At 47.9% G+C, this 26,734-nt stretch overlaps 1 protein-coding gene across 1 annotated transcript; it reads right to left on the bottom strand.

Moving 5' to 3' along the window:
* Nucleotides 1-24,979: 24,979 nt before the first annotated feature.
* On the bottom strand, nucleotides 24,980-26,209 carry LOC125512331 (growth-regulating factor 10). The gene is made up of 3 exons (XM_048677422.2): nucleotides 25,962-26,209; nucleotides 25,601-25,864; nucleotides 24,980-25,520 (listed from the first exon to the last, which is right to left on the bottom strand). Exons 1-3 carry the CDS (start codon nucleotides 26,038-26,040, stop codon nucleotides 25,225-25,227), a joined length of 639 nt encoding a protein of 212 aa, XP_048533379.1. The 5' UTR covers nucleotides 26,041-26,209; the 3' UTR covers nucleotides 24,980-25,224.
* Nucleotides 26,210-26,734: the final 525 nt, after the last annotated feature.

The raw sequence follows: 26,734 nt of genomic DNA, 5'->3' as shown, positions 1-26,734 counted from the left end.
TCTGAGCCGGCGGCCTCCGTCCAACCGGAGGTGCCGGACAATCTGCTGGAGGTGCTTGACGGCGCCTCCATCGACGAGGAGCACCGTACTATTATGAGTACGGTGATCCAGAAGGTTCAGTCCGCCAAGAGCGGACTGAGTGAAGCTTGCGCTAGCCTCCTAACAGGCTTCGAGGTAAGTAAAAATATGTAAAAATATTACCGCATAGACAGTAGCCCCTGATGCGCTGTTTGGCGTTCGGAAAGAAAAGCCGAATAGAGGATCTATTAAATTTCGTAGGAGTCTAACAACAAAGAGTCAATATGCGTATGCAGGCTTCGCTGCTATCCACCGCCGCACTGACTGCGGAGGTGGGTGTCCTGAAACAGGACCTCGGGCGGACCGAGCAATAGCTCGGCCTTGCCAAGCGGCAGCTCGAGGAGAAAGAAGGTAAGAAATACCTTACATAAAAAGGTGCCTATAGAGAGGCATGATTGCAAAAAATAACAGGATTGTACTGCTTATTGTAGGGGCCACGACTGAGGTGGCGACCCTCAAGCAGGCGCTATCTGAGGCCGAAAAGAAAACGGCCGCGGAGCGCACCGAGCGAGAGAAACTTGGGGCTCAGGTCGGCGAGGTGCAGCAAGAGCTCCAGGCTCTCATGAAAAAACATGAGAGTTTGGAGCTTGAGTCAAAGACCCAAACATCCGAGCTCGCGGCGGCCCTTGAGACTGCCAAGTCTGCCAAGGCCGAAGCCCAAAAGGCCCTCCAAGAGTTGGAGGATGTGAAGAAGATAGCAGCGGGTAAGGCATTCTTTATGCAAAGCAGAAATATAAAAGTAAACTACTTGTTACTTACCCGAATCCGGAGTTCTCCAGGGGCATTCACAGATCTTCCCCGCAGCGTATCCGACGCCGCCGCATTCTACCGAGCTGAAGAGGGAAGGTCGACGGAGAAGGTGTTCTGGTCTCAGTATGCTGAGGCCGGACACCTTGTGCCCTTGAGCTACCAGCTGAAACAACTAGTCGAGCTCCACAAGGCGGCCGAACAGGCCATGAAGGGCTTCATAGTTCGGCTGTGGCCCGGAGAGGCCCTGCCTGGGAGCTACTTCGGGTTGGTGCGGCAGCTGGTGGAGGCCTGTCCTAGGCTCAAGGTCATCAAGCGGTCCGTCTACATCGAAGGAGGCCGTAGGGCCCTTGCCCGTGGAAAGGTGCACTGGGGGAAGCTGGACGGTGAGAAGCTTGTGAAGGACGGGCCGCCGCCGGGGAAGGAGCATCGCAAGCCCGAGAACTATTATAAGGATGTTCTTGTAGGTGCCCGCCTTGTGGCGGATGAATGCACCAAGGATGTAATTTTTGAATGAACTCGCTCGATTTTATCCTGTGCGCTGAAAACTTGTTCATATGCGCTAAGCAATGCTTATTGAATTTAAAATATTATTTTCTGTGCGTCCGTTTATCAAAAATTGAGAGATGGCCAGTCGTCGGCTTCTGCCCCCATGCCACTAGTGCTGGGGTGTTCGGTGATAAACCTGTGCGCTCTTTTTCCCATGTTTGGGTCCTTCGAGGGAGGCGCTCAGCACGACGAACCAGGCAATCGGACTATAATGCTTGAACACTCTCACTTAGCCATAGAACTTTATAATTTTAAATTTCGGCGAAGCCCCTAGTTTGGAAGACCGAGTTCGGGGCGCTATCCACGCCTTGGCTGGGGTTATCCAGCTCCTCGCTCGAAGCGGCATAAGTCTTTAGGGACTCGAAAAACCTCTCGAACAGCGACCGGTCTCTCGCCTCATCATGACAGTCAGTTTTAGCTTTCTCCACTGAGGTGCTTAACCCAGCTCAACCGGGGCACAATCGCAGTGGTCCTCCTAGTGCTACCTTAGCCGATATAGCGGAACGTAAGGCACCAAAATATAGGAGCCGGGCAAACCCAACTATTGACCCAAATCATGATTTGGAGCCGATGCATATAGTGCTATAAGTTCGGGGTGCCGCACTTGTGAAAGTATACGGGCTTTTCACACCATATTAAAGGGTACTGAAGCCCCTGGCGTACTTGCCGTACCACAGTGTACGGGTGCAACATGTCATTAATGAACATATATAAAAGAGAGTAATGCAAAAAATAGACAAAAAGCTAAGCATTGTTTATGGAGAGGCTATTTATCAAAGCCGAATGATACAAATAGTGCGGTAAGCAAAAGATATTGGACTATTCAGTATGTCCTGACCAGGGGCAGGCCGTGGAATTGTATTTAAAACAGGTATACCGCTCGTAACAGAGACCACCTGGGAGTTCCATAATGCGGCATGGCTTGTCTGCCTCCCTGGATCTTGCATCGTTTGTGCGGCAGTCGAATTACCGAACATGTCGTCCGAAGTACGGAGTCCTGAAAGTAAGAAAAAATTAAAAAAAGAATCCGGCAGCCCCTAGTACGTTTTAAGCCGTATTTTGGGTGTGCCGTTATTGTGCCCCTTCCCCTGTGCCCATGGTATTTCCAGGGCGTAGTTATGTACGCGAGGTACTGGTTTCACTATATTGCGAAAGCTGGGGTTGGGGCCGCATTGCTACGCTTGCTCAGAGCGTGCCAGGTGGTCCTGCTGTGGGTTACTCCGGGCGCACTTGGCAGTGTCTGGCTTTTTAATGGCCGGGCTGGAGAATTGCCTGAGAAGGCTACTTTGTACCTTCGCTGCAAGAGCCGCCGTATGCTCCTCCGTATGGAGGGAGCATTCGGTGTTCCCGTTGACCGTAATTACTCCTCGAGGGCCTGGCATCTTGAGCTTGAGATATGCGTAGTGCGGCACCGCATTGAACTTTGCAAATGCGGTTCATCCGAGCAGGGCGTGATAGCCACTGCGAAACGGGACTATATCAAAGATTAACTCTTCACTTCGGAAATTGTCCGGGGATCCGAAGACCACGTCAAGTGTTACTGAGCCTGTACAGTTGGCTTCTACACCTGGTATGACGCCTTTAAAGGTCGTTCTTGTGGGCTTAATCCTTGAGGGATCTATGCCCATTTTACGCACTGTATCCTGATAAAGCAGGTTCAGGCTACTGCCGCCGTCCATGAGGACTCTTGTGAGGTGAAATCCGTCGATGATTGGGTCGAGAACCAATGCGGCGAAGCCGCCATGACGGATGCTAGTGGGATGGTCCCTTTGATCAAAAGTGATCGGGCAGGAGGACCATGGGTTGAACTTTGGGGCGACGGACTCCATCACGTATACGTCCCGTAGCGCACGCTTCCGCTCCCGCTTGGGAATGTGGGTTGCGTATATCATGTTCACCGTCCGCACTTGTGGGGGAAAGCCCTTCTGTCCATTGTTGTTCGGCGGCTTGGGCTCCTCGTCGTTGCTGTGCAGCCCCTTGTCTCTGTTTTCGGCCCTTAACTTGCCTGCCTGCTTGAACAACAATCCCTGTTAGTGTGATTGGCTGGCCTTTCGGGGGTGCCATGTATCTGGCACAAGCGATCGAGTATTCGGTCCAAACTGGACGGGCCCTGAGTATTCTTTTTGAATGGCTTTTTCCGCTGACCGGATTTATAGCCTTTGAATCCGGCATTAACTGCCGTGTCTTCATTGCTGTCGCTGTTAACGTGGCGTTTTTGCTTATTCCGACGTGTCCTGCCACTTTTGTCCTTGGTATCCGAATTACTAGGGTTCTTTGATAAGTTGTTACTGCGAGCTAGCCAGCTGTCTTCTCCCGCGCAAAAGCGGGTCATGACTGTCGTGAGGGTTGCCATGGATTTTGGCTTTTCCTGTCCCAGGTGCCGGGCAAGCCACTCGTCGCAGATGTTATGCTTGAAGGCTGCTAGGGCCTCTGCGTCCGGACAGTCGACTACCTGGTTTTTCTTTGTTAGGAACCGTGTCCAGAATTGTTTGGCCGATTCTTCTGGCTGCTGAATTATGTGGCTTAAGTCGTCGGCATCCGGCGGTCGCACGTAAGTGCCCTGGAAGTTGTCGAGGAATGCGGCTTCCAGGTCCTCCCAAGAACCGATTGAGTCTGCTGGCAGGTTGTTAAGCCAATGCCGGGCCGGTCCTTTAAGTTTGAGCGGGAGGTATTTGATGGCGTGTAGATCATCGCCGCGTGCCATGTGGATGTGAAGGAGATAATCCTCGATCCATACCGCCGGGTCTGTTGTGCTATCGTATGATTCGATGTTTGCGGGTTTGAAACCCTCTTGGATTTTATGATCCATTACTTCATTCGTGAAGCATAGCGGGTGTGCGGCGCCTCTGTACTGGGCTATATCACGAGGCAGCTCGGAAGAGCTATGTCTGTTGTGTGCGGCCCGGCCGGATTTGTTGTATCCGGAGTGAAGATCATTGTCACATGCCGTAGGGCGCCTGCGCGATCCGTAGATCGATCTTGTTTGTCTTATCTTATCCTCCAGTATGTCTCGCAGGTCGGGCGCATTTTCCCGTGCCTTAGTTGAGTGGCGTCGGGGCATGGCTTGGGTGGAGGGCCGACAGGCCTCTCTGTAGCGGCCGCGAGGTGGCCGGTCTGCCATGTCATGCGCTGGTGATGTAGGTGCTTCCTCCTCTAATCGGGGTAGTGGCCTGCGCTTCGGGTAACTCTTGGAGGGGCGTTCGAGTTCATACTCTTCAGCCGCAAGGTCTTCAGTCCATCTGTCAGCTAGCAATTCTTGGGCAGCTCTAAGATGTTGCTGCTTTTTCTTGAGGCTGCTTGCCGTGGCTAAAAGCCTGCGTTTAAAACGCTCTTGTTCGGTGGGGTCTGATGGTATGATGAATTCCTCATCATCGAGGCTTGCCTCGTCTTCGGAGGGAGGCGTATAGTTATCATCCTCGACCTCTCGGTCTGCCGCTCTCTCATGAGGGCTGGCTTCTCCATCTTCCTGTGCCGAATTTTGCTGAGGTGGGTGTTCTTTGGCGCTATCCGGGGTAGTATTATCTCCCGTGCCGGAATCACCGTTTTCGCTTTGGCGGGATTTAGAGCGGCGCCGCTGACGCCGGCGCTTTAGCTGTTTCTTGGGGGCGTCATCCCCCACTGTTCCATCGCCATCTCCATCTTTTGGAGTATCCACCATATATATGTCATATGACGAGGTGGCCTTCTAGCGCCCTATAGGTGCTGGTTCCTGTTCGTCTCCTACATCGTCATCCATGCCGTCGATGTCTTCGGAGTCGAAGTCAAGCATGTCGGTTAGGTCGTCGACAGTGGCTACAAAGTGGGTGGTGGGTGGGCTTTGAATTTCCTCATCGTCCGTATTCCACCCTCACTAACCGTAGTCCGGCCAGGGCTCTCCTGATAAAGAGAGAGACTTTAGAGAATTCAGGATGTTGCCGAAGGGCGAGTGCTGAAAGATGTCCGCGGCGGTGAACTCCATTATCGGCGCCCAATCGGATTCGATTGGCAGGGGCGCGGGGGACTCGGAGTTCGGAGAGGAATCCGGCTCCTCGGAGTCACGGGCCATGCGGAGTGCGTGGCTGGAGTTCGGCTCAATCGCCTCTGAGATCGCAGCCCCTGAGGCAGCGTCCAACCGCTGATCCTCGATTGGCGCAATAGGCTCCGAATCAATAGTCGAAACCGATGCGTGCGCGGCCTCCAAGGCGCTGTTCGGCGGCAGAGCTATATCATGCCCATCGAGACAGTGCGGCGCGCTTGGCTGTGGCTCGAATCCATCGAAGATCAAGTCTTCGCGGATGTCAGCCGTATGGTTTAAGCTTCCAAACCTGACTTGATGGCCAGGGGCATAGCTTTCGATCTGCTCCAGGTGGCCGAGCGAATTGGCCCGCAGAGCGAAGCCGCCGAAGACGAAGATCTGTCCGGGAAGAAAAGTCTCACCCTGGACCACATCGTTGTTGGTGATCAAAGGAGCCATCGGGCCTAAAGGCGACGACACAGAGGAACTCTCAATGAAAGCACCAATGTCAGTGTCAAAACCGGCAGATCTCGGGTAGGGGGTCCCGAACTGTGCGTCTAGGCCGAATGGTAACAGGAGACAGGGAACACATTGTTTTACCTAGGTTCGGGCCCTCTCGATGGAGGTAATACCCTACTCCTGCTTGATTATATTGATGATATGGGTAGTACAAGAGTAGATCTACCACGAGATCAAGGAGGCTAAACCCTAGAAGCTAGCCTATGGTATGATTGTTGTGTATGGAGTCGATTGCCTACGGACTACAACCCTCCGGTTTATATAGACACCGGATAGGGTTAGGGTTACACAGAGTTGGTTACAATGGTAGGAGATCTTGAATATCGCATCGCCAAGCTTGCCTTCCATGCCAAGGAAAGTCCCATCCGGACACGAGACGAAGTCTTCAATCTTGTATCTTCATAGTCTAGGAGTCCGGCTGAAGGTATAGTCCGGCTACCCGAACACCCCCTAATCCAGGACTCCCTCAGTGACAGTGCGGCGCGCTCGGCTGTGGCTCGAATCCGTCGAAGATCAAGTCTCCGCGGAGGTCGGCCGTGTAGCTCAAACTTCCAAATCTGACCTGATGGCCAGGGGCGTAGCTTTCGATCTGCTACAGATGGCCAAGTGAATTGGCCTGCGGTGCAAAGCCGCCAAATACGAAGATCTGTCCGGGGAGAAAAGTCTCACTCTGGATCGCATCGTCGTTGATGATCGGAGAATCCATCGGGCCTAAAAGTGATGACAAAGAGGAACTCTCAATGAAAGCACCAATGTCGGTGTCAAAACCGGCGGATCTCGGGTAGGGGGTCCCGAACTGTGCGTCTAGGTGGATGGTAATAGGAGGCAGGGGACACGATGTTTTACCCAGGTTCGGGCCCTCTTGATGGAGGTAAAACCCTACGTCCTGCTTGATTAATATTGATGATATGGGTAGTACAAGAGTAGATCTACCACGAGATCAGAGAGGCTAAACCCTAGAAGCTAGCCTATGGTATGATTGTGTTGGAAATATGCCCTAGAGGCAATAATAAATTGGTTATTATTATATTTCCTTGTTCATGATAATCGTTTATTATCCATGCTATAATTGTATTGATAGGAAACTCAGATACATGTGTGGATACATAGACAACACCATGTCCCTAGTAAGCCTCTAGTTGACTAGCTCGTTGATCAATAGATGGTTACGGTTTCCTAACCATGGACATTGGATGTCGTTGATAACGGGATCACATCATTAGGAGAATGATGTGATGGACAAGACCCAATCCTAATCCTAGCATAAAGATCGTGTAGTTCGTATGCTATAGCTTTTCTAATGTCAAGTATCATTTCCTTAGACCATGAGATTGTGCAACTCCCGGATACCGTAGGAGTGCTTTGGGTGTACCAAACGTCACAACGTAACTGGGTGACTATAAAGGTGCATTACAGGTATCTCCGAAAGTGTCTGTTGGGTTGGCACGAATCGAGACTGGGATTTGTCACTCCGTGTAAACGGAGAGGTATCTCTGGGCCCACTCGGTAGGACATCATCATAATGTGCACAATGTGATCAAGGAGTTGATCACGGGATGATGTGTTACGGAACGAGTAAAGAGACTTGCCGGTAACGAGATTGAACAAGGTATAGGGATACCGACGATCGAATCTCGGGCAAGTATAATACCGCTAGACAAAGGGAATTGTATACGGGATTGATTAAGTCCTTGACATCGTGGTTCATCCGATGAGATCATCGTGGAACATGTGGGAGCCAACATGAGTATCCAGATCCCGCTGTTGGTTATTGACCGGAGAACGTCTCGGTCATGTCTGCATGTCTCCCTAACCCGTAGGGTCTACACACTTAAGGTTCGGTGACGCTAGGGTTATAGAGATATTAGTATGCGGTAACCCGAAAGTTGTTCGGAGTCCCGGATGAGATCCCGGACGTCACGAGGAGTTCCAGAATGGTCCGGAGGTAAAGAACTATATATAGGAAGTGCTGTTTCGGCCATCGGGACAAGTTTCGGGGTCACCGGTATTGTACTGGGACCACCGGAAGGGTCTCGGGGGTCCACCGGGATGGGGCCACCTGCCCCGGGGGGCCACATGGGCTGTAGGGGGTGCGCCTTGGCCGGCATGGACCAAGGGCACCAGCCCCAAGAGGCCCATGCGCCAAGAGAAGAGAAAAAGGGAGAGTCCTAAAAGGGGAAGGCACCTCCGAGGTGCCTTGGGGAGGATGGACTCCTCCCCCCCCTTGGCCGCACCCTTCCTTGGAGGAAGGGGCAAGGGCTGCGCCTCCCCCCTCTCCCTTGGCCCTATATATAGTGGGGAAAAGGAGGAGCAACCACACCTAAGGCCTGGCGCCTCCCTCTCCCTCCCATGACACATCTCCCTCCTCCCGCGGCGCTTAGCGAAGCCCTGTTGGAATCCCGCTACTTCCACCACGCCGTCGTGCTGCTGGATCTCCATCAACCTCTCCCTCCTCCTTGCTGGATCAAGGCGTGGGAGACGTCTCCGTTCCGTACGTGTGTTGAACGCGGAGGTGCCGTCCGTTCGGCCTAGGATCATCGGTGATTTGAATCACGACGAGTACGACTCCATCAACCCCGTTCTCTTGAACGCTTCCGCGCGCGATCTACGAGGGTATGTAGATCCACTCCTCCCTCGTTGCTAGATGACTTCATAGATTGATCTTGGTGACACGAAGGAAAATTTTGAATTATTGCTACGTTCCCCAACAGATTGTATGTTCGCCCTACGGACTAAAACCCTCCGGTTTATATAGACACCGGAGAGGGCTAGGGTTACACAGAGTCGGTTACAATGGCAGGAGATCTACATATCCGTATCGCCAAGCTTGCCTTCCACGCCAAGGAAAGTCCCTTCCAGACACGGGACGAAGTCTTCAATCTTGTATCTTCATAGTCCAGGAGTCCGGCCGAAGGTATAGTCCGGCTATCCGGACACCCCCTAATCCAGGACTCCCTCAGTCTGTTTTCCTCTTGAAGATCCATTTAATCTCAATGGCTCGCCGATCAATGGGCAAGTCAATCAAAGTCCATACTTTGTTCTCATACATGGATCTCATCTCAGATTTCATGGCCTCAAGCCAGTTCGTAGGCTCGTCATGGTCAAGTAACATGACCTCCAGAACAGGATTACCGTACCACTTGAAGGAAATATGCCCTAGAGGCAATAATAAAGCTATTATTTATTTCCTTATATCATGATAAATGTTTATTATTCATGCTAGAATTGTATTAACCGGAAATATAATACATGTGTGAATACATAGACAAACAGAGTGTCACTAGTATGCCTCTACTTGACTAGCTCGTTGATCAAAGATGGTTATGTTTCCTAACCATAGACATGAGTTGTCATTTGATTAACGGGATCACATCATTAGGAGAATGATGTGATTGACTTGACCCATTCCGTTAGCATAGCACTTGATCCTTTAGTTTTTTGCTATTGCTTTCTTCATGACTTATACATGTTCCTATGATTATGAGATTATGCAACTCCCGTTTACCGGAGGAACACTTTGTGTGCCACTAAACATCACAACGTAACTGGGTGATTATAAAGGTGCTCTACAGGTGTCTCCGAAGGTACTTGTTGGGTTGGCGTATTTTGAGATTAGGATTTGTCACTCTGATTGTCGGAGAGGTATGTCTAGGCAATCTCAGTAATGCACATCACTTAAGCCTTGCAAGCATTGCAACTAATGAGTTAGTTGCAGGATGATGTATCACAGAACGAGTAAAGAGACTTACGAGTAACGAGATTGAACTAGGTATTGAGATACCACGATCGAATCTCGAGCAAGTAACATACCGATGACAAAGGGAACAACGTATGTTGTTATGCGGTCTGACCGATAAAGATCTTCGTAGAATATGTGGGAGCCAATATGAGCATCCAGGTTCCGCTATTGGTTATTGACCGGAGACGTGTCTCGGTCAAGTCTACATTGTTCTCGAACCCGTAGGGTCCGCACGCTTAAGGTTTCGATGACAATTATATTATGAGTTTATGTGTTCTGATGTACCGAAGATTGTTCGCAGTCCCGGATGTGATCACGGACATGACGAGGAGTCTCGAAATGATCGAGACATAAAGATTGATATATTGGACGGCTATATTCGGACACCGGAAGTGTTCCGGAGAAGTTTCGGATAAAACCGGAGTGCCGGTGGGTTACCGGAACCCCCCGGGGGTTAATGGGCCTCGTGGGCCCAAAGTGGAGAAGAGGAGGGGCGGCCAGGGCAGGCCACGCGCCCCCTCCCCCTCTAGTCCGAATTGGACAAGGAGGGGGGCGGCGCCCCCCCTTTCCTTCCTCTCCTCTCTCCCTTCCTTCCCCCTCTCCTAGTTGGACAAGGAAAAGGAGGGAGTCCTACTCCCGGTAGGAGTAGGACTCCTCCCTGGAGCGCCTCCTCCTGGTCGGCCGCCCCTCCCCCTTGCTCCTTTATAAACGGGGGCAGGGGGCACCTCTAGACACACAAGTTGATATTCGTGATCGTTCTCTTAGCCATGTGCGGTGCCCCCCTCCACCATAATCCTCGATAATATTGTAGCGGTGCTTAGGCGAAGCCCTGCGACGGTAGAACATCAAGATCGTTACCACACCGTCGTGCTGACGGAACTCTTCCCCGACACTTTGCTGGATCGGAGTCCGGGGTTCGTCATCGAGCTGAACGTGTGATAGAACTCGGAGGTGCCGTAGTTTCGGTGCTTGATCGGTCGGGCCGTGAAGACGTACGACTACATCAACCGCGTTCTCATAACGCATCCTCTTTCGGTCTACGAGGGTACGTAGACAACACTCTCCCCTCTCGTTGCTATGCATCACCATGATCTTGTGTGTGCGTAGGAATTTTTTAAAATTACTACGTTCCCCAACAGTGGTATCAGAGCCTAGGTTTTATGTGTTGTTATTTGCACGAGTAGAACACAAGTGAGTTGTGGGCGATATAAGTCATACTGCTTACCAGCATGTCATACTTTGGTTCGGCGGTATTGTTGGATGAAGCGGCCCGGACCGACGTTACGCGTACGCTTACGCGAGACTGGTTCTACCGACGTGCTTTGCACACAGGTGGCTGGCGGGTGTCAGTTTCTCCAACTTTAGTTGAACCGAGTGTGGCTACGCCCGGTCCTTGCGAAGGTTAAAACAGCACCAACTTGACAAACTATCGTTGTTGTTTTTGATGCGTAGGTAAGATTGGTTCTCGCTTAAGCCCGTAGCAGCCACATAAAACTTGCAACAAACAAAGTAGAGGACGTCTAACTTGTTTCTGCAGGGCATTTTGTGATATGATATGGTCAAGACGTGATGCTAAATTTTATTGTATGAGATGATCATGTTTTGTAACCGAGTTATCGGCAACTGGCTGGAGCCATATGGTTGTCGCTTTATTGTATGCAATGCAATCGCCTTGTAATGCTTTACTTTATCACTAAGCGGTAGCGATAGTCGTAGAAGCATAAGAGGGCGAGATGACAACGATGCTACGATGGAGATCAAGGTGTCGCGCCGGTGACGATGGTGATCATGACGGTGCTTTGAAGATGGAGATCACAAGCACAAGATGATGATGACCATATCATATCACTTATATTGATTGCATGTGATGTTTATCTTTTATGCATCTTATCTTGCTTTGATTGACGGTAACATTATAAGATGATCCCTCACTAAATTATCATAGTAAAAGTGTTCTCCCTGAGTATGCACCGTTGCGAAAGTTCTTCGTGCTGAGACACCACGTGATGATCGGGTGTGATAGGCTCTACGTTCAAATACAACGGGTGCAAAACAGTTGCACATGCAGAATACTCAGGTTTAACTTGACGAGCCTAGCATATAACAGATATGGCCTCGGAACACGGAGACCGAAAGGTCGAGCGTGAATCATATAGTAGATATGATCAACATAGTGATGTTCACCAATGAAACTACTCCATCTCACATGATGATCGGACATGGTTTAGTTGATTTGGATCACGTGATCACTTAGAGGATTAGAGGGATGTCTATCTAAGTGGGAGTTCTTTAGTAATATGATTAATTGAACTTAAATTTATCATGAACTTAGTCCTGGCAGTATTAGCATATCTATGTTGTAGATCAATAGCTCGCGTTTAACTCCCCTGTTTTATTTTTGATATGTTCCTAGAGAAAATTAATTTGAAAGATGTTAGTAGCAATGATGCGGATTGGATCCGTGATCTGAGGATTATCCTCATTGTTGCACAGAAGAATTATGTCCTTAATGCACCGCTAGGTGACGGACCTATTGCAGGAGCAGATGCAGATGTTATGAACATTTGGCTAGCTCAATATGATGACTACTTGATAGTTTAGTGCACCATGCTTAAACGGCTTAGAATCGGGACTTCAAAGACGTTTTGAACGTCATGGACCATATGAGATGTTCCAGGAGTTGAAGTTAATATTTCAAGCAAATACCCGAGTTGAGAGATATGAAGTCTCCAACAAGTTCTATAGCTAAAAGATGGAGGAGAATAGCTCAAGCAGTGAGCATGTGCTCAGATTGTGTGGGTACTGCAATCGCTTGAATCAAGTGGGAGTTAATCTTCCAGATAAAATAGTGATTGACAGAATTCTCTAGTCACCATCACCAAGTTAGTAGAACTTCATGATGAACTATGATATGCAAGGGATAACAGAAATGATTCCCAAGCTCTTCGTAATGCTGAAATCAACGAAGGTAGAAATCAAGAAAAATATCAAGTGTTGATGGTAGACAAGACCACTAGTTTCAAGAAAAGGGCAAAGGGAAGAAGGGGAACTTCAAGAAGAACGGCAACCAAGTTGCTGCTCAAGTGAAGAAGCCCAAGTCTGGTCTTAAGCCTGAGACTAAGTGCTTCTACTGCAAAGGGACTTGTCACTGGAAGCGGAACTGCCCCAAGTATTTGGTGGATAAGAAGGCTGGCAAAGTGAACAAACGTATATTTGATATACAGATTATTGATGTGTATTTTACTAGTGTTCATAGCAACCCCTCGGTATTTGATACTGGTTCAGTTGCTAAGAGTAGTAACTCGAAACGGGAGTTGCAGAATGAACATAGACTAGTTAAGGGTGAAGTGATGATGTGTGTTGAAAGTGGTTTCAAGATTGATACGATCATCATCGCACACTCCCTATACTTTTGGGATTAGTGTTGAACCTAAATAAGTGTTATTTGGTGTTTGCGTTGAGCATGAATATGATTTGATCATGTTTATTGCAATACGGTTATTCATTTAAATAAGAGAATAAATTGTTGTTCTGTTTACATGAATAAAACCTTATGTGGTTACACACCCAATGAAAATGGTTCATTGGATCTCGATCGTAGTGATACACATATTCATAATATTGAAACCAAAAGATGCAAAGTTAATAATGATAGTGCAACTTATTTGTGGCACTGCCATTTAGGTCATATTGGTGCAAAGCGCATGAAGAAACTCCATGCTGATGGACTTTTGGAATCACTTGATTATTAATCACTTGATGCTTGCGAACCATGACTCATGGGCAAGATGACTAAGACTCCGTTCTCTGGAATAATGGAGCGAGCAACTGACTTATTGGAAATAATACATACTGATGTATGCGGTCCGATGAGTGTTAAGGCTCACGGCAAGTATCGTTATTTTCTGACCTTCACAGATGATTTGAGCAGATATGGGTATATCTACTTAATGAAACACAAGTCTGAAACATTTGAAAAGTTCAAAGAATTTCAGAGTGAAGTGGAGAATCATCGTAACAAGAAAATAAAAGTTTCTATGATATGATCGCAGAGGTAAAATACTTGAGTTAAGAGTTTGGCCTTTAGTTAAAACAATGTGAAATAGTTTCACTACTCACGCCACCTAGAACACCATAGTGTAATGGTGTGTCCGAATGTCATAACCGTACTTTATTAGATATGGTGCGATCTATGATGTCTCTTACCGATCTACCACTATCGTTTTGGGGTTATGCATTAGAGATAGCTACATTCACTTTAAATAGGGCACCATCTAAATATGTTGAGACGACACCGTATGAACTATGGTTTGGCAAGAAACCTAAGCTGACGTTTCTTAAATTTTGAGGTTGCAATGCTTATGTGAAAAAGTTTCAACCTGATAAGCTCAAACCCAAATCGGAGAAGTGCATATTCATAGGATACCCAAAAGAAAATGTTGGGTACACCTTCTATCACAGATCCGAAGGCAATATATTCGTTGCTTTGAATGGATCCTTTCTAGAAAAGGAGTTTCTCTCGAAAGAAGTGAGTGGGAGGAAAGTAGAACTTGATGAGGTAACTGTACCTGCTCCCTTATTGGAAAGTAGTTCATCACAGAAATCTATTCCTGTAACTACTACACCGATTAGTGAGGAAGCTAATGATGATGATCATGTAACTTCAGATCAAGTTACTACCGAACCTCGTAGGTAAACCAGAGTGAGATCCGCACCAGTGTGGTACGGTAATCCTATTCTGGAAGTCATGCTACTAGATCATGATGAACCTACGAACTATGAAGAAGCGATGGTGAGCCCAGATTCCGCAAAATGGCTTGAAGCCAAGAAATCTGAGATGGGATCCATGTATGAGAACAAAGTGTGGACTTTGGTTGACTTGCCCAATGATCGGCAAGCCATTGAGATTTAATGGATCTTCAAGAGGAAGACGGACGCTGATAGTAGTGTTACTATCTACAAAGCTAGAATTGTCGCAAAAAGGTTTTCGACAAGTTCAAGGTGTTGACTACGATGAGAGTTTCTCACTCGTATCTATGCTTAAGTCTGTCCGAATCATGTTAGCAATTGCCGCATTTTATGAAATCTGGAAAATGGATAAACAAAACTGCATTCCTTAATGGATTTATTAAAGAAGAGTTGTATATGATGCAACCAGAAGGTTTTGTCAATCCTAAAGGTACTAACAAAATATGCAAGCTCCAGCGATCCATCTATGGACTGGTGCAAGCATCTCGGAGTTGGAATATACGCTTTGATAAGTTGATCAAAGCATATAGTTTTATACAGACTTGCGGTGAAGCCTGTATTTACAAGAAAGTGAGTGGGAGCACTACAACATTTCTGATAAGTATATGTGAAAGACATATTGTTGATCGGAGATAATGTAGAATTATTCTGCAAAGCATAAAGGAATGTTTGAAAGGAGTTTTTCAAAGAAAGACCTCGGTGAAGCTGCTTACATATTGAGCATCAAGATCTATAGAGATAGATCAAGATGCTTGATAAGTTTTTCAATGAGTACATACCTTGACAAGATTTTGAAGTAGTTCAAAATGGAACAGTCAAAGAAGAAGTTCTTGCCTGTGTTACAAGGTGTGAAGTTGAGTAAGACTCAAAACCCGACCACGGCAGAAGATAGAGGGAGAATGAAAGTCATTCCCTATGCCTTAGCCATAGGTTCTATAAAGTATGCCATGTTGTGTACCAGACCTATTGTATACCCTGCGCTGAGTTTGGCAAGGGAGTACAATAGTGATCTAGGAGTAGATCACTGGACATTGGTCAAAATTATCCTTAGTGGAATAAGGATATGTTTCTCGATTATGGAGGTGACAAAAGGTTCGTCGTAAAGGGTTACGTCAATGCAAGTTTTGACACCGATCCAGATGACTCTAAGTCTCAATCTGGATACATATTGAAAGTGGGAGCAATTAGCTAGAGTAGCTCCGTGCAGAGCATTGTTGACATAGAAATTTGCAAAATACATACGGATATGAATGTTGCAGACTCGTTGACTAAACTTCACTCACAAGCAAAACATGATCACACCTTAGTACTCTTTGGGTGTTAATCACATAGCGATGTGAACTAGATTATTGACTCTAGTAAACCCTTTGGGTGTTGGTCACATGTCGATGTGAACTATGGGTGTTAATCACATGGTGATGTGAACTATTGGTATTAAATCACATGGCGATGTGAACTAGATTATTGACTCTAGTGCAAGTGGGAGACTGAAGGAAATATGCCCTAGAGGCAATAATAAAGCTATTATTTATTTCCTTATATCATGATAAATGTTTATTATTCATGCTAGAATTGTATTAACCGGAAACATAATACATGTGTGAATACATAGACAAACAGAGTGTCACTAGTATGCCTCTACTTGACTATCTCGTTGATCAAAGATGGTTATGTTTCCTAACCATAGACATGAGTTGTCATTTTATTAACGGGATCACATCATTAGGAGAATGATGTGATTTACTTGACCCATTCCGTTAGCATAGCACTTGATCATTTAGTTTGTTGCTATTGCTTTCTTCATGACTTATACATGTTCCTATGACTATGAGATTATGCAACTCCTGTTTACCGGAGGAACACTTTGTGTGCCACTAAACGTCACAACGTAACTGGGTGATTATAAAGGTGCTCTACAGGTGTCTCCGAAGGTACTTGTTGGGTTGGCGTATTTCGAGATTAGGATTTGTCACTCTGACTATGAGATTAGGATTTCGAAATATGCCCTTCGGAGAGGTATCTCTGGGCCCTCTCAGTAATGCGCATCACTTAAGCCTTGCAAGCATTGCAACTAATGAGTTAGTTGCAGGATGATGTATCACAGAACGAGTAAAGAGACTTACCGGTAACGAGATTGAACTAGGTATTGAGATACCGACGATCGAATCTCGGGCAAGTAACGTACCGATGACAAAGGGAACAACGTATGTTGTTATGCGGTCTGACCGATAAAGATCTTCGTAGAATATGTGGGAGCCAATATGAGCATCCAGGTTCCGCTATTGGTTATTGACCGGAGACGTGTCTCGGTCATGTCTACATTGTTCTTGAACCCGTAGGGTCCGCACGCTTAAGGTTTCGATGACAGTTATATTATGAGTTTTGAAGTACCGAAGATTGTTCGGAGTCCCGGATGTGATCACGGACAGGACGAGGAGTCTCGAAATGGTCGAGACATAAAGAATTATATATTGGACGGCTATATTCGGACACCGGAAGTGTTCCGGAGAAGTTTCGGATAAAACCGGAGTACCAGGGGGTTACCGGAACCCCCCCGGGGGTTAAAGGGCCTCATGGGCCCAAAGTGGAGAAGAGGAGGGGCGGCCAGGGCAGGCCACGCGCCCCCTCCCCCTCTAGTCCGAATTGGACAAGGAGGGGGGGCCGCGCCCCCCCTTTCCTTCCTCTCCTCTCTCCCTTCCTTCCCCCTCTCCTAGTTGGACAAGGAAAAGGAGGGAGTCCTACTCCCGGTAGGAGTAGGACTCCACCCTGGAGCGCCTCCTCCTGGCCGTCCGCCCCTCCCCCTTGCTCCTTTATATACGGGGGCAGGGGGCACCTCTAGACACACAAGTTGATATTCGTGATCGTTCTCTTAGCCGTGTGCGGTGCCCCCCTCCACCATAATCCTCGATAATATTGTAGCGGTACTTAGGCGAAGCCCTGCGACGGTAGAACATCAAGATCGTTATCGCGCCGTCGTGCTGACGGAACTCTTCCCCGACACTTTTCGGGATCGGAGTCCGGGGATCGTCATCGAGCTGAACGTGTGATAGAACTCGGAGGTGCCGTAGTTTCGGTGCTTGATCGGTCGGGCCATGAAGACGTACGACTACATCAACCGCGTTGTCATAACGCTTCCGCTTCTGGTCTACGAGGGTACGTAGACAACACTCTCCCCTCTCGTTGCTATGCATCACAATGATCTTGCATGTGCGTAGGAATTTTTTGAAATTACTACGTTCCCCAACACCACTCTGGTGCGGATCTCACTCTGGTTTACCTACGAGGTTCGGTAGCAACTTGATCTGAAGTTACATGATCATCATCATTAGCTTCCTCACTAATTGGTGTAGTAGTCACAGGAACATATTTCTGTGATGAACTACTTTCCAATAAGGGAGCAGGTACAGTTACCTCATCAAGTTCTACTTTCCTCCTACTCACTTCTTTCGAGAGAAACTCCTTCTCTAGAAAGGATCCATTCTCAGCAGTGAATATCTTGCCTTCGGATCTCTGATAGAAGGTGTACCCAACATTTTCTTTTGGGTATCCTATGAAGACGCACTTCTCCAATTTGGGTTTGAGCTTATCAAGTTGAAACTTTTTCACATAAGCATTGCAACCTCAAACTTTAAGAAACGACAGCTTAGGTTTCTTGCCAAACCATAGTTCATACGGTGTCGTCTCAATGGATTTAGATGGTGCCCTATTTAACGTGAATGCAGTTGTCTCTAATGCATAACCCCAGAACGATAGTGGTAGATCGGTAAGAGACATCATAGATCGCATCATATCTAATAAAGTACGGTTATGACAGTCGGACACACCATTACACTGTGGTGTTCCAGGTGGCGTGAGTAGTGAAACTATTTCACATTGTTTTAACTGAAGGCCAAACTCTTAACTCAAATATTTTACCTCTGCGATCATATCGTAGAAACTTTTATTTTCTTGTTACGATGATTCTCCACTTCACTCTGAAATTCTTTAAACTTTTCAAATGTTTCAGACTTGTTTTCTTTAAGTAGATATACCCATATCTGCTCAAATCATCTGTGAAGGTCAGAAAATAATGATACTTGCCGTGAGCCTTAACACTCATCGGACCGCATACATCAGTATGTATTATTTCCAATAAGTCAGTTGCTCGCTCCATTGTTCCGGAGAACGGAGTCTTAGTCATCTTGCCCATGAGTCATGGTTCGCAAGCATCAAGTGATTCCAAAAGTCCATCAGCATGGAGTTTCTTCATGCGCTTTACACCAATATGACCTAAACGGCAGTGCCACAAATAAGTTGCACTATCATTATTAACTTTGCATCTTTTGGTTTCAATATTATGAATATGTGTATCACTACGATCGAGATCCAACGAACCATTTTCATTGGGTGTGTAACCATATAAGGTTTTATTCATGTAAACAGAACAACAATTTATTCTCTTACTTAAATGAATAACCGTATTGCAATAAACATGATCAAATCATATTCATGCTCAATGCAAACACCAAATAACACTTATTTAGGTTCAACACTAATCCTGAAAGTATAGGGAGTGTGGGATGATGATCATATCAATCTTGGAACCACTTCCAACACACATCGTCACTTCACCCTTAACTAGTCTCTGTTCATTCTGCAACTCCTGTTTCGAGTTACTACTCTTAGCAACTGAACCAGTATCAAATACCGAGGGGTTGCTACGAACACTAGTAAAATACACATCAATAATTTGTATATTAAATATACCTTTGTTCACTTTGTCATCCTTCTTATCCGCCAAATACTTGGGGCAGTTCGCTTCCAGTGACCAGTTCCTTTGCAGTAGAAGCACTTAGTCTCAGGCTTAGGACCAGACTTGGGCTTCTTCACTTGAGCAGCAACTTGCTTGCCGTTCTTCTTGAAGTTCCCCTTCTTCTCTTTGCCCTTTTCTTGAAACTAGTGGTCTTGTCTACCATCAACACTTGATATTTTTCTTGATTTCTACCTTCGTTGATTTCAGCATTACAAAGATCTTGGGAATCGTTTTCGTTATCCCTTGCATATCATAGTTCATCATGAAGTTCTACTAACTTGGTGATGGTGACTAGAGAATTCTATCAATCACTATCTTATCTGGAAGATTAATTCCCACTTGATTCAAGCGATTGTAGTACCCAGACAATCTGAGCACATGCTCACTGCTTGAGCTATTCTCCTCCATCTTTTTAGCTATAGAACTTGTTGGAGACTTCATATCTCTCAACTCGGGTATTTGCTTGAAATATTAACTTCAACTCCTGGAACATCTCATATGGTCCATGACATTCAAAACGTCTTTGAAGTCCCGATTCTAAGCCGTTAAGCATGGTGCACTAAACTATCAAGTAGTCATCATATTGAGCTAGCCAAACGTTCATAACGTCTGCATCTACTCCTGCAATAGGTCTGTCACCTAGCGGTGCATCAAAGACATAATTCTTCTGTCCAGCAATGAGGATAATCCTCAGATCACGGATCCAATCCGCATCATTGCTACTAACATTTTTCAACATAATTTTTCTCTAGAAACACAATAAACTGGGAGCAACATCGCGAGCTATTGATCTACAACATAGATATGCTAATACTATCAGGACTAAGTTCATGATAAATTAAAGTTCAATTAATCATATTATTTAAGAACTCCCACTTAGACAGACATCCATCTAATCTTCTAAGTGATCACGTGATCCATATCAACTAAACCATGTCCGATCATCACGTGAGATGGAGTAGTTTCAATGGTGAACATCGCTATGTTGTTTATATCTACTATATGATTCACGCTTGACCTTTCGGTCTCCGTGTTCCGAGGCCATATCTATTATATGCTAGGCTTGTCAAGTTTAACCTGAGTATTCCGCGTGTGCAACTGTTTTGCACCCGTTGTATTTGAATGTAGAGCCCATCACACCCGATCATCATGTGGTGTCTCAGCACGAAGAACTTTCGCAACGGTGCATACTCAAGAAGAACACTTATACCTTGATAATTTAGTGAGAGATTATCTTATAAAGCTACCGCCGAACTAAGCAAAATAAGATGTATAAAAGATAAACATCACATGCAATCATAATATGTGACATGATATGGCTATCATCATCTTGTGCCTTTGATCTCCATCTCCAAAGCATTGTCATGATCTCCATCGTCACCGGCATGACACCATGATCTACATCATCTTGATCTATATCAATGTGTCGTCACATGGTTGTCTCGCCAACAATTGCTCTTGCAACTATTGCTATCGCATAGCGATAAAGTAAAGCAATTATTTGGCGCTTGCATCTTATGCAATAGAGAGATAAACATAAGGCTTTTGCCTGTTGCCGATAACTTCAACAAAACATGATCATCTCATACAACAACTTATATCTCATCACGTCTTGACCATATCACATCACAACATGCCCTGCAAAAACAAGTTAGACGTCCTCTACTTTGTTGTTGCAAGTTTTACGTGGCTGCTACGGGCTGAGCAAGAACCGTTCTTATCTACGCATCAAAACCACAACGATACTTTGTCAACTTGGTGCTGTTTTAACCTTCACAAGGACCGGGCGTAGCCACACTCGATTCAACTAAAGTTGGAGAAACTGACACCCGCCAGCCACCTGTGTGTAAAGCACGTTGGTAGAACCAGTCTCGCGTAAGCGTACGCGTAATGTCGGTCTGGGCCGCTTCATCCAACAATACCGCCAAACCAAAGTGTGACATGCTGGTAAGCAGTATGACTTATATCGCCCACAACTCACCTGTGTTCTACTCGTGCATATTACATCAACGCATAAAACCTGGCTCGGATGCCACTGTTGGGGAACGTAGTAATTTCAAAAATTTCCTACGCACACGCAAGATCATGGTGATGCGTAGCAACAAGAGGGGAGAGTGTTGTCTACGTACCCTTGTAGACCGGAAGCGGAAGCATTATAACAACGCGGTTGATGTAGTCATACGTCTTCACGGCCCGACCGATCAAGCACCGAAACTACGACACCTCCGAGTTCTAGCACACGTTCAGCTCAATGCCGATCCCCGGACTCCGATCCAGCAGAATGTCGGGGAAGAGTTCCGTCAGCACGACGGCGTGGTGATGATCTTGATGTTCTACTGTCGCAGGGCTTCGCCTAAGCACCGCTACAATATTATCGAGGATTATGGTGGAGGGAGGCACCGCACACGGCTAAGAGATCAATGATCAATTGCTGTGTCTTTGGGCTGCCCCCTGCCCCCGTATATAAAGGAGTGGAGGAGAGGGAGGGCCGGTCCTCTCTATGGCGCGCCCTAGGGGAGTCCTACTCCCACCGGGAGTAGGATTCCCCCTTTCCTAGTAGAACTAGGAGCCCTTCCAAGTAGTAGGAGTAGGAGGGAAGGAAAGGGAAGGGAAAAGGAGAAGGAAGGAAGGGCCCCCCCTCCCTAGTCCAATTCGGACCAGCCCATGGGGAGGGGTGCGGCCACCCTTTGAGGCCTTTCTCTCCTTTCCCGTATGGCCCATTAAGGCCCAATACGAATTCCCGTAACTCCCCGGTACTCCCGAAGATACCCGAATCACTCGGAACCTTTCCGATGTCGGAATATAGTCGTCCAATATATCGATATTTACGTCTCGATCATTTCGGGACTCCTCGTCATGTCCCCGATCTCATCCGAGACTCCGAACTCCTTCGGTACATCAAAACACATAAACTCATAATATAACTGTCATCGAACTTTAAGCGTGCGGACCCTACGGGTTCGAGAACTATGTAGACATGACCGAGACACGTCTCCGGACAATAACCAATAGCGGAACCTGGATGCTCATATTGGCTCCTACATATTCTACGAAGATCTTTATCGGTCAAACCGCATAACAACATACGTTGTTCCCTTTGTCATCGGTATGTTACTTGCCCGAGATTCGATCGTCGGTATCTCAATACCTAGTTCAATCTTGTTATCGGCAAGTCTCTTTACTTGTTCCGTAATACATCATCCCGCAACTAACTCATTAGTTGCAATGCTTGCAAGGCTTATAGTGATGTGCATTACCGAGTAGGCCCAGAAATACCTCTCCGACAATCGGAGTGACAAATCCTAATCTCGAAATACGCCAACCCAACAAGTACCTTCGGAGACACCTGTAGAGCACCTTTATAATCACCCAGTTACATTGTGACGTTTGGTAGCACACAAAGTGTTCCTCCGGTAAACGGGAGTTGCATAATCTCATAGTCATAGGAACATGTATAAGTCATGAAGAAAGCAATAGCAACAAACTAAACGATCAAGTGCTAAGCTAACGGAATGGGTCAAGTCAATCACATCATTCTCCTAATGATGTGATCCCGTTAATCAAATGACATCTCATGTCTATGGTTAGGAAACATAACCATCTTTGATCAACGAGCTAGTCAAGTAGAGGCATACTAGTGACACTCTGTTTGTCTATGTATTCACACATGTATTATGTTTCCGGTTAATACAATTCTAGCATGAATAATAAACATTTATCATGATATAAGGAAATAAATAATAACTTTATTATTGCCTCTAGGGCATATATCCTTCATCAGGAACATCAACATTGATGGTGTCTGCTCTTGGGTGTCTGTCCACTTTGGCATAAGTGAATCAAGTGGCTGACCAGGGCCCATGGCATGCTTGCATGTAGCCATCCCATAGGAGAAGATCTGTTGCATTTGTGTATAGTTTTGGATGGGGATGTTGAGGTACTCAACGTCATTGGGGTGGTCCTAACACAGAAGCGAAGCGATGTTTGTTGTGATTGACACGATCAATATGCTAAACTACTGTATAAAGTGGTATGTGAGCTAAGCATCGTGTGGCCTTGGTAGTGCTCGGACTCCAACAAAATTGTGAAGGTGTCCTGATGCATCACTAAGGTCTCTCAGTTTGGTACTCGGATCCATCTGGCTACTTCCTGAGGTGGTTGTAGACCTGGGTCGCGGTCACCTCTTGGACATAGAAGTCGAAGATCCGCTTTGCAACATTGTTCATGTGCACCTCCTTCAAGACATTGTCAGTCCTTCCCCCATTGGACATGATCTCGCACATCTTGTTAAGCATGAAGGTGGACAGAAAAGGCAACCACTTCATTGTGTTCCCCCTGCCAAAGACCTTCTCCTTCCCAGCCTTCATGGTTGTCTTATGTGCGGCAGTAGTTGTAGCATTAGGCATGGCCATCACAAATGAGGGCTGAATAGGCACCTCGAACACCTCTGAATCCTGAAGTATCTCTTGGATTAGGAGTCCTCGACATAGGACGGCATACACTGGCCGAACAGAACAATGGCCTGGCTGAACTCTTGGATGCTCATGTTCTACAATGGTTAGGATCAGTACTAGTGACACAACACTACACAATTAACTCGACCACCACAGCTACACATTGAACACTGGCAAGTTCATAGCACAGTTCATACCACATGCATACAAGAGTGCTACCAATGAGTTCGAAGCATTACACGCGGCTGCCGCAACTACATATCGTCCATACTATTATCATGCCGTAATGCACATGTTCAGATTTACATGGTGACAGATCTATGATAGTATCATTGGAGCCGAACTAAAGAACACCATGAAATCGGATTACCAAACCCTACCGTCCTAGCAATCCATCACGAGATCGACACTCTGCAATGCTACCAATGCTCATAGATCTACCCCGATCACATGCTCGCAGATCAAAGCTACAACAAGTAGGGAGGGGGGGGTGGTTGATAGAACTTACAACCATCAAGGAGTAGGGAGTCGACGCGGAAGTCGTCGGAGAAGAGGAGGATGACGAAGTGTCGTCGCCGTCCAGTGCCGATCGGAGAAGATGTGCTTACCTGCTGGTCGTCGATGAAATCGCCTGGGACAGAGCGTGTGAGGGAGATGGTGGCAAGGAATCAGCAGGAGGGCAAAGCCGTCGGGGGCTAAGTGTCCGATTCGGCGGGAGGTGACCCAATTCCTCGTGCCGCTTTTTCGACGCACACGCTCGAGCTCGCGCCACCCCGTCCTCGCATTAGCTCGGTGCGGTGTTCCTCTCCTCTGTACGCCGCGAGCCTGGCTAGGAGAAAACAGTCGATTCGACCGTTCCCACTGGGTCTGGCTGAGAGGTGTTTTAAGAAGCATGCGATACGAGCCCAACAGTGAAAAGAGAAACTAAACGGGCCAAATTTGCACCAAGCAGGGCTGGTTATTAACGGTAATGCAGGTAACCCGTTGGAGATGCCTTGAATGCGAAAAGAACATGAGATCCTGCCGTGCCAAATGCTGGATGTCCCGGTTCTTATCCCGTCATCCGAAGGCCAGTACAAATCAGGGATTCACCAATGGCCGTTCCCATGCGGCAAAGGGAGCAAAGACCGTGCGGCGCGGCACTCTGCGTCGGGCCGCGGGGCCACTGCGCCACGCCAAGGCCAGCGTGCAGCATCCAATGCCTCACTCTGCCCGAGCCACCGTCTTCTGACACAGGTCAGTGCATGCAAAGCTACAGCCCTGCGGACTGTCCCCGAGCGGAGCCCCAGAAGAAACCACTCCCCCCGGCCACCCCGCCACCGCGGCACGACCCCCACAACCCAACCCGACGAGAAAAGGAAAAATAATCGCCTGCCTTTCACACATACTACTCCTACCATATGTCACAGGCGCACGCACAGCAACCAGCAGGGACGCGTGCCATCGAACTCAGCAGGTTTATAGTTTGAAAAGCCGCCCAAGAAAAAGCTACACGACGCGACAAAATCCCTGCGGATTTCGTTTCTGCACGATCTTGCCCCACGCCAACGCGCCATGACGGACGGACGGACGCGGCGGGGACGGGACGAGGCCGCCCTCGGCCTCAGGTGGCGCGCGCGGCGGCGCTGTGGGTGGCGTGGAGGATGCCGGCGGGGGAGAAGCCGATGGCGCGGGGCGGGGCGGTGGCGGTGCTGTCGCTGTGCGCCGGGGCTGCGGGGGCTCCTTCCACAGGCTTTCTTGAACGGCCGCGGCCCCGGTGGACGTGCCGCTCGCAGTACTTGTGCCCCTGCACCACGTCGCGGGAGCACCGCCACTTCTTGCCGTCCGTGCGGCGGCACCGCCCGGGCTCCGGCTCCATGCTGCTCCGGTAGTCGAAGCACAGGCTCCCCAGCCCAATCACTGCCATTCAGAAGACGACCAACGGCTCATCCAACAATCCACCGACACTACAGGATGTCGAGGTGGCATAGGAAACGTACGGGAGGGGAAGCGGTGCGGGCCGAAGGAGGAGGCGGCGACGCTCTTCCAGATGGGCAGCACGAGGTGCACCGGCACGGGCGCCCCCGCCGCGAAGTAGCGGTAGATGAGCACCTGGTGCTCCAGCTCCTGCTGCTGCATGAACGTCAGCGCCGACTTCGCCGCCGCCCGTGCTTCGAAGGCCTGCTGCTCGCTACGGCTATCGCCACCGAGCCCCAGGCCGAGGCCAAGACCCAGCGGCGACGAGACCGCCATCGTCACCGCCCCTACAAGACAACAACAACAACGCATGGAACAACTCAACATCTTCAGGTGAACACAAGCCGCTTGCTCTTACAGCTTTCCTGGTGTGGCTGCACGTACCGGCGTTCGAGTCGGCGGAGGAGAGGCGGGGCTGCTTGGACGGCGGCTGCAGCGAGTCGGCTTCTTTCTCGTCGGCCATGAGGAGACTCCGGCGTGCGCCTTGTTGGTTTCGAAGGCTATGGAGGGAGAGTGTTCTTGACTCTTGCGACGGTGGGAGAAGGGTCAGTGCTTTTGTCAGAGCAAGTGTATTTATGGATGATGGCTGGTCGCTCGGTAAGTTCTCTGCTCAGGCAACGGTAACTGTCAAACTGACGGGATGCAGAGGGCGTAGAACTGTGGTGGACGCGCGTGAGCGCGAAGCTGGCACGGCATGGCGGGGGGCCCTTGCTGCCGCGGCGCAGGGAGACGACACGCATGTTTTTTTAGCCCGTATGCTCGTGTTTGGCATTCATTTCAGCGTTGGACGGACACCGCCGCGTGACTTCGTGAAAACGAGGTGCCCAAGTCTCGTGGGCGTGGCGAATGGACATGCTCCCCGCGCGTGCGTCCATCCGTACTTCCACATACATGGTCATGCTTCCCGCGCGTGCGTTCATCCGTACTTCCACATACATGGCTTGATTTGATTGGAACAAAATAAGATCCGGTCCTATTTTCTTAAAATCAGAGGGATGATTAGATTAAAAAGGAAAAAATAAAAAAAAACAGCCGTAGGATGAAGTGGGAGCACGGATGGGAGCATGGGGAGGAAGCAGGCAAGCCGGATCCGTGGCGAATATGACCTCCTCCCAACGCCCGGATCATGCTGTCCGAATGCAGTTTGCCAAAAGTTG

This window comes from Triticum urartu, chromosome 6A, assembly GCF_056163025.1.
Source record: "Triticum urartu cultivar PI428250 chromosome 6A, HENAU_Tu73, whole genome shotgun sequence".
Taxonomy (NCBI): Eukaryota; Viridiplantae; Streptophyta; class Magnoliopsida; order Poales; family Poaceae; genus Triticum; species Triticum urartu.
Note: the sequence above shows the minus strand (reverse complement) of the source record. Positions and strands in the feature narration are given on the sequence as shown.